The sequence below is a fragment of the Eptatretus burgeri genome, chromosome 6 (genome assembly GCF_056783735.1).
Source record: "Eptatretus burgeri isolate ZD-2024b chromosome 6, Ebu_testis_v1, whole genome shotgun sequence".
In the NCBI taxonomy this organism is placed as follows: Eukaryota; Metazoa; Chordata; class Myxini; order Myxiniformes; family Myxinidae; genus Eptatretus; species Eptatretus burgeri.
The window spans coordinates 15,586,554-15,595,824 of NC_140966.1; the positions used below are offsets into that span (position 1 = coordinate 15,586,554).

The window sequence follows — 9,271 nt, forward strand, 5'->3', positions numbered from 1 at the left end:
AGCTGTTTGGAAATCGTGTCATCAGCCTAGGCACAATGTATGAGTAGGTGCCCGACAGCCCAGATTTGAATCTATTGGATTTTTTATTTTACAGTGCTGCCAAAGGTCAAGTTTACACCAACAAACCTCAAACCCTGGCTGTCCTGCATCAGGCGACCTCTCCAGATACTGGCAGATGAGTTGTGGATAATTTTGGAGTCAGGATCAAAGCCTGCTTAAACAGAGGTGGAGCATACATTGAAAATGTCAATTATAAGCAGCATGATGAGTAATTTGAAAATGGCATGGTGTATGCTTTCCATCAATATATCACTAAACTTGCTACCTTTTGTAATTGTTCCACAATAAAATGATCAAATATTCCACTGTTTTTTTAAACACCTGTAATATATATATATATAATATATATATATATATATATATATATATATATATATATATATATATATATATATATATATATATATATGTATATATATATATATGTATATATATATATATATATATATATATATATATATATATATATATATATATATACATATATATAGCCTGGTGTTGGCGCAGTGGTTAGGGCAGCGGCTTGGGATCCAAAAGGTCCTGAGTTCAAGCCCCGTTGGGCCACTGAATTAATACACCAGGGGGTTGACTCAGCCTGTCATCCTTCCGAGGTCGGCGAAATGAGTACCAGTGTACTGGGCCGGTGTATACCCCGGTTAAAATAGGTGTACCATATCCCTGTGTCGTAAGAGGCGACCAGGGTTGCGTCAGGAAGGGCATCCGGCGTAAAACATGTGCCAAATCACTATGCGGATCATACGGATGATCCGCTGTGGCGACCCCGAACGGGAGCAGCCGAAAGAAGAAGAAGAAGAAGATATATATATATATATATATATATATATATATATATATATATATATATATATATATATATATTTTGTTACGAATCTCTGTGCCCGCCGGCGTGCGGACGTCCGCTTTAGCTAATGGCGGCCGTCTCGCCCACCGAACGGACAATTCAGTCGCGACTTTCCAGAACAACGCCGAAAACCAGTCACGGGTGTGCTGCAAGCATCGCCCCTTCCCCTATCATCTGAGCCTATCATCATCATATCATTAAAAAATGTCGCTTACATCACTCATCCTCGCCGGGCCTCGAAGCCGAATTGCCTCGGTTGGTCGCGGCCTCGCTGGGGACCGGGGAAGGAATTTGACAGAGGAGGAGGGGGGGCGGGGTGTCCAAAGCCGCGGCCGCCGCCGCTGCGCCCATTTCGGATTCTGGGTTCGGTTGTGGGGGAAATTCAACCTGCATCTCAATGGGAATGTGCTGCACGGGGATTTCATCCTGGGCCATGGATTCTAACATTACTAAATTTATTTCTAAACCCTCCTGCCCCTGTTCACCTTGAACCGCCATTTTGCTTATCGGAAATAAATTTAAACAGCTCGGAATTTAATGGAACCGGAGGGTCGCCTCGCACACCCTTGATCCGGTTGCGTTAATTTTGTTGGAGGCGGGAGAGTTTGTTTCCCGCTCCTCGACACCAGTGTTACGAATCTCTGCGCCCGCCGGCGTGCGGACGTCCGCTTTAGCTAATGGCGGCCGTCTCGCCCACCGAGCGGACAATTCAGTCGCGACTTTCCGGAACAACGCTGAAAACCAGTCACGGGTGTGCTCCAAGCGCACACCACGGCCTAGTCAATATTCTACCCACGCGTGACATGGTCAATCGCCGAATTATCGATATACCTAATTATTCGCGTGGGCAGCCTACCGAGAGACCGTACCTCAGCGAGGTCTGCTTGGACACGAACCGCTTCAGCGGTTCGCTCCGTTTTGGGATAACTGAGCGGGGTATTATCGCGAGACCTCGCTGGACCCGATTCTTTTATCGGCTATCAAAAAGCCCGCTATTATTCCGAAGGCAAGATAGCAGTTCAATTGGGGAAAAAGGACACAACGAACGGGTGACATGTAGACAAGCACATTTATTATTTACATGGTGCCACAACATTCACACAAATAAACAAGGAAAGACCCCCTCAAAGACAAGGGGGTCAGACTGGATCCGTAGGCCTTTATAACGTGGAGCTTGGTGGAGCGAAGGAGTTCCACAAGACCGTTGCAGGTTACCTCCACCCTCGTGGTGCCTCGATGCGGCGACCCGTGACGTCCCGTCCCCACGGCAGCTAGCGTAGCCGCGGTTGAGCCCAGGCCTTGCCAAGCAGCCGGGTGATTCGGGCCTCAGCCGGCGACGCGTTGAGAGGAACGAACGGGTCTTGATGCTCTTCCAAAGTTGATGCTCTTTGTAAGAACCCGTCCGTTCCTCAGCGATGCTCGGACTGTCCCAAAGCCCGATCAACTCAGACCGTTTGGCGCTGGCTGGCGAGCTCTTTCCGGCTCTCTCCACACGAACGCGCAGGTCTGCGCGGCACAGCAGGTTTGGCCACGCTCTCAGCTCACGTGTCCTCCGCTCTCCTGGACTTTTCCCCCAACTGTGTTCTCCAGACTCCAGACTTCACCGACTGACTCCACCGACTGACGACTGCGAACTGGCGCTCCGCTCGGCCTTTTATAGGGCTCGAGAGATGAGATCTGACCTCCGCTCTTCGACCTTCGACCCCCGCAGGCCCCGCCCCTTTTTCTCTTTTGATCCGAATTCCGAGGCGAAGCTTCCACAGAGTGGACGTGCGCGAGATCACCAAACTTGCTCGGAGAGTGGACGTGCGCGAGATCACCAAACTTGCTCGGAGAGCAAACCCCCACGTGTGCCTGCAGCGATGTCGTTTGATGCGGACTTTCCGCGGCTGGTGCAAAGATGGCGTCGCTTCGGGGATGAAGGTGAGGCGATGTTATTCGGGTTGGTCTATTGGGGGAGATGTGGTTTAGGAGATGGTGGGGAGATGTCGTTGTTATGAAGGCGGTGTGGAGAGGGTGGGTGGTGGTTGACGTGGTGGTTGGTGGATGGCATGGAGAAGGTGGTTGGTGGTTGGCGTGGTGGTTGGTGGGTGGTGTGGAGAAGGTGGTTGGTGGTTGGCGTGGTGGAGAATGTGATTGGCATTGTGGTTGGTCCAAAATAACAATAGTAAAGAAAAACGGCTAGCCCAAAGATCACAGCCCCGCCCACACGGATAAATCCCATTAAACAACGGTGGGGAAATCTAACTGAACACGGACTTATCGGCATAACTGAACCAAGGACCTATATGGTGTTCTGCGAATTTCCACAGCCGTAACAATACATACAGTCCAGACACATACACTACATGACCAAAAGTATGCAGACACCCCTTCTAATTAGTGGATTGGTCTATTTCAGCCACACCCATTACCATGCAATCTCCATAGACAAACATTGCCAGGAGAATGGGCTGTACTGAAGAGCTCAGTGACTTTCAACGTGGCACTGTCATAGGATGCCACCTTTCCAAAAGATCACTTCATCAAATTTCTGCCCTGCTATAGCTGCCCCAGTCAACTGTAAGTGCTGTCATTGTGAAGTGGAAACGTCTCGGAGAAACAACAGTTCAGCTGCGAAGTGGTACGCCACACAACCTCACAGAACAGGACCGCCGAGTGCTGAAGCGCGTAGCATCGAAAAATCATGCCCTTGGTTGCAACACTCACTACCGAGTTCCAAACTGACTCTGGAAACAAAGTCAGCACAAGCACTGTTCATCAAGAGCTTCCTGAAATGAGTTTCCATGGCCGAGCAGCCGCACACAAGCTTAAGATCACAATGCGCAATGCCAAGCATCCGCTGGAGTGGTAAAAAGCTCACTGCCATTGGATTCTGTAGCAGTGGAAATGTGTTCTCTGGAGTGATGAATCACACTGCACCATCTGGCATATATACATATACATTTGATGCCCGGCGAGGAGGAGAGATATAAACGACATTTTTTTAATGATATGATGATGATAGGCTCGGATGATAGGGGAAGGGTTAAAATAGTGCTATATGGCATTAACTCCAAAATGGCCGATGTGGCCCTAACATCACTCCTCCTCGCGGTGCCTCATATACATATACAGTCATGCGCCGCTTTACGACGTTCCGGTCAATGACGGATCGCATATACGACGGTGGTCCCATAAGATTATAATGGAGCTGAAAAAGTCCTATCAGCGAGTGATGTCGTAGCCATCGTAGCGCTGCCAGTCGTATAAAAGTACAAGATAGCACATACAATTATGCACAGTACATAATACTTCATAATGATAATAAACAATAGTGTGGCCCCGTTATAATGCGATCGTTGAGGTGCATAAAATGTCATCGCAAAAAAAGCGGGGTCGTGCTAAATCGGGATTCAAGGAAATCGGCTTTCAAACTGAACCAATGTTTGCACGTTTACCTTCCAGCAAGTAAAGTACCTTTGAATTGAAGAATTCCGCGAATAAATCGTTGTTGTTACAGTCGAAATTAAAACACCAATTTATTTTTAGTGAAGCTTTTTATGTTGTTAAAACAATCGCACTGCACCGAAAATATATCACACAATTGACAGGTGCTCGTTTATTCATCTGTAAATTATAACATCGATGCAATGATTACGTATTTAAATAATCCAAATGCTATTTATTCACCTTTCTATAATCGATGCGAGAGGAGATTGTAAACAGCCGCTAACAACACCCATGGCCGTCATGAACAGCACAAAGGTAAAACTAACGCGTCTTCCATCTCTCATACATATATATATATATATACATACATACATACATACATATATATATATCATATACAAAAACATATATACATATATATATATATATATAAAAACATATACATACATACAGTGGGGAGACCAAGTATTTGATACACTGCCGATTTTGCAGGTTTTCCCCACTTACAAAGCACGTAGAGGTCTGCAATTTTTATCATATGAAAGACGGAATCCAAAACAAAAATCGTGAAAATCACATTGCATGATTTTTGAATAATTAATTTGCATTTTATTGCATGAAATAAGTATTTGATCACCTCCCAACCAGTACGAATTCCGGCTCTCACAGACCTGTTAGTTTTGTCTTGAAGAAGCCCTCCCATTCTCCACTCATTACCTGTATTAACTGCACCTGTTTGAACTCGTTATCTGCATAAAAGACAGCTGTCCACACTCAATCAATCAGACTCCAACCTCTCCACAATGGGCAAGACCAGAGAGCTGTCTAAGGACATCAGGGCCAAAATTGTAGACCTCACAAGGCTGGGATGGGATACAGGACAATAGGCAAGCAGCTGGGTGAGAAGGTTGGCTGTTGGCGCAATTATTAGAAAATGGAAGAAGTTCAAGAAAACAGTCAATCTCCCTCGGTCTGGGGCTCCATGCAAGACCTCACCTCGTGGAGCCTCAATGATCATGAGAAAGGTGAGGGATCAGCCCAGAACGACACGGCAGGACATGGTCAATGACCTGAAGAGAGCTGGGACCACAGTATCAAAGAAAACCAGAAGTAACACACTACACCGTCATGGATTAAAGTCCTGCAATGCACGCAAGGTCCCTCTGCTCAAGCCAGCGCATGTCCAGGCCCATCTGAAGTTTGCCAATGACCATCTGGATGATCCAGAGGAGGAATGGGAGAAGGTCATGTGGTCTGATGAGACCAAAATAGAGCTTTTTGGTTTAAACTCCACTCGCCATGTTTGGAGGAAGAAGAAGGATGAGTACAACCCCAAGAACACCATCCCAACCGTGAAGCATGGAGGTGGAAACATCATTCTTTGGGGATGCTTTTCTGCAAAGGGGACAGGACGACTGCACCGTATTGAGGGGAGGATGGATGGGGCCATGTATCGCGAGATCTTGGCCAACAACCTCCTTCCCTCAACAAGAGCATTGAAGATGTGGCGTGGCTGGGTCTTCCAGCATGATAACGACCCAAAACACACAGCCAGGGCAACTAAGGAGTGGCTCCGTAAGAAGCATCTCAAGGTCCTGGAGTGGCCTAGCCAGTCTCCAGACCTGAATCCAATAGAAAATCTTTGGAGGGAGCTGAAAGTCTGTGTTGCCCAGCGACAGCCCCGAAACCTGAAGGATCTGGAGAAGATCTGTATGGAGGAGTGGGCCAAAATCTCTGCTGCAGTCTGTGCAAACCTGGTTAAGAACTGCAGGAAATGTCTGATCTCTGTAATTGCAAACAAAGGTTTCTGTACCAAATATTAAGTTCTGTTTTTCTGATGTATCAAAGACTTATTTCATGCAATAAAATGCAAGTGAATTATTTAAAAATCATACAATGTGATTTTCATGATTTTTGTTTTAGATTCTGTCTTTCACAGTTTAAGTGTACCTATGATAAAAATTACAGACCTCGACGTGCTTTGTAAGTTGGAAAACCTGCAAAATCGGCAGTGTATCAAATACTTGTTCTCCCCAATATATGTGTTTGTATATATATATATATATATATATATATATATATATATATATATATATATATATATATATATATATATATATATATATATATATATATATATATACATACACACATCAATTTAGTAAGTCCTGGCTGTAATGGATTGTGATTGCAGCAGCCACAGATTATGTCTCACCTGATAAGATTGCATAATCAACAGAGAACAAAAGCCTGTCTGTCAATCAGATGATTGTTCCCACCAATACAAACCAAGAAACCACATATATATTATGCGCGCGCACGCACGCACCATAAAGGTAAGGTGCAAACATAAAATGTGGAAGTTTACCAAGCTTACAAATTGCTGGATACAGGTTCAAGCTTTCAAAGGTCACATGCACCCAAGCCATGTTCACCAAACATTGATGTCCCTGAACCACAAAATAATGGCCTTGTGCTGGCAAAACTCAGCACAGATGTTTTTCCTGTATGGTGCACATTCCAGCTGGTGACATTTTTCCAGTGGCAGGTGAATTTCCTGATTAATTCATGATACAGTACTTCCTTTTTGACCATCACATTATCAATGAGGAGGAGGAGGAGGAGAGGATATTGGGACCATACTCTGTGCAGAGCGTTGGTGCTGCTTAAGCAGTCTCCTTGGCTATTGGGCACAATCCTGGACGGGTCGCCACTCCGACACAATATTCCAGCATGCTGGCACTTATTTTGCCGACCTCGGAAGGATGACAGGCCGAGTTAACCCCACCTGGTATTAATTCAACAGCTGAGTGATATTTGAACTCAGGACCCTCGGATCCCAAGCCCACCACTCTAACCGTTAAGCCAACACTAGGCATAGTAGAAATGGTGAGGATGAATGATGAGGTCAACTGTAAGTGCTGTTATTGTGAAGTGGAAATGTCTCGGAGCAACAACAGCTCAGCTGCGAAGTAAGGATGAAGAACATCAATGAGGATGAAGTGGAAATGGTGTGACATGGCAGACTATTTTTCCTCGAGACATTTTACGTTAGATGCTAAAAGATTTCCAAATTCTCCTTAAATACTCAATTGTAGCAAATGGTCTAATAGTACCAAAACATGTTCCTTCGATGAGCAATCCGGGTAATTAAAATGTGCCATTTACCTGGTCAATTCCACGGCCACGGCATTGCAAGATTATCACTTCCAGCATTTTCGCAGCAAAGCATTCTATGTCCTCTTCAACCTCACTTGATAAAACCTGAACAGAGATGAGAAAAAGGAGAATTCCAAAAATGATTGTTTAATTGGCACAAAAATCAAACAATATACATTCAGAAAAAAATCGAATTTTTTAACACACTCATACCTTTCCATTTGTGCTCATGCAGGATCAGTACAAAATATAACAACTTTAAATACGAATAAGCATTTTCATCAACTATAATAATAAATATCAGTGTGTGGGTGTGTGTGTTGATTCCATAACTCCAAAACCATGAAAGCTAGGGCCCTCAAACTTTGCATGCATATGAAGAGAACTCCGAGGTAGTGCATGAATGAAAATTGGGTGTTTGGGTAAATTGAAACACCCCTTTTTGAAGATCATTACCTCCATGAAAGGCTCATCCTTGTTCAGGCCAACTTTGCCTCGCAGGAGTCTGAGCTGCCAGATTGAAACATGCCTTGCCTTGCCTTGCAAACACCTTGATTCAAACATGCCTTGCCTTGCAAACACAATCTACTCTCACGGACCAATTCAAGTATATAATCGAAATATTATATCAGATTTGAGAATCGGATCTCGTGGACTAAATAAGTGTCAAAATCTAGAGTGAAATCTGAAAATTTTAAACAAACTAGAAGATAACCCGCACAAAGCGCAGCATAACACGGATGTGATGCTGTAGTATATCGCAAAATGAGTGCCTGTTATCGTAAAAAAGCAGAGCATACTTACTAATGTTAACCTAGTCCTCTGTAAACGATGTTATCCGTGTAGTAGAAGCCGTCGTTGGGTTGACTTGTTTCCGTCGTACAACTATCCATGTAGTAGAAGCCGTCGTTGGGTAGCTTCTGAAGCAAATAACGGTGCAGGTCGCTGTTCCATGCTGTTCGATGAGCGATTTCATTGGCAGTGTTGTAGATATAGATTTGCAAAAACTTCGGCGGTTTACCGTTCTCGGGGAAAAAATGTCCGAGTCTACAGTAAACACTGCCATGGATTCTGAACGGTAACCCTTGTCGGTAACACATCTTCCTGTACACCCAATAATGCAAACGCTAAACTCGAGTTGTATGCCCGAATATTGGATCGAAAATCCCTTGCTTCAGGTGTGCAGTCAGTGAAAAGGTGTTGCAAGAGGGGGGGGGGGTGGTTCACTGATGTCGGGAAGAACAATTTTTCCTTGCATACAGCAGGTGGAAAATTTAGCGTTCACCCCGAGGCAACCGGAATGCAGTTCAGCTTTCTACATGAACGCGCCACAGGAAGAGCACATCGTGTCCACCTTGCCAATGCTGTGTACGGGGCGAAATGGTCTCTCATTGCAGTCTTGCAATTCACCGAGAGCATGTGGCGAGATCTTTTTTTGATAGCTGCGCTTCCTATTTCGTACTGCTGTTGCACGCGTGTCTGCATTTTTACGTTTCGGCATCTTGTGACTTACAGAATGCTCACTACAGTCTGGAAGAACTGGAAGGAAATAAACAGGGCCTCACTTTATGAACGTGGTTGGAAATGTTGGCACACTATTGACTGAGCGGTTGCACGCACTCCATCTCGCCACGCTATTCGTCCAGTGTTTGTATGGTGGGGGGTTATAGGCTGTTTTAAGTTGGGGACCCATCATAGCAATTTTGGACCTTTTTGTCACGGAACTCCGATAATGGATCCGTTCCAAAAGGGGACATT

The 9,271-nt window shown here is 45.0% G+C and overlaps 1 protein-coding gene across 2 annotated transcripts in view; it reads right to left on the reverse strand.

The window, feature by feature from the left end:
• The window catches only part of LOC147024348 (importin-7-like), a 138,341-nt gene that overhangs the window by 17,792 nt on the left and 111,278 nt on the right, over positions 1-9,271 (reverse strand). For both annotated transcript variants that reach the window (XM_085884175.1, XM_085884176.1), the window contains one exon: positions 7,523-7,618. In XM_085884175.1, the coding sequence (XP_085740301.1) occupies positions 7,523-7,618 (96 nt within the window). The remainder of the gene's footprint in view (positions 1-7,522; positions 7,619-9,271) is intronic.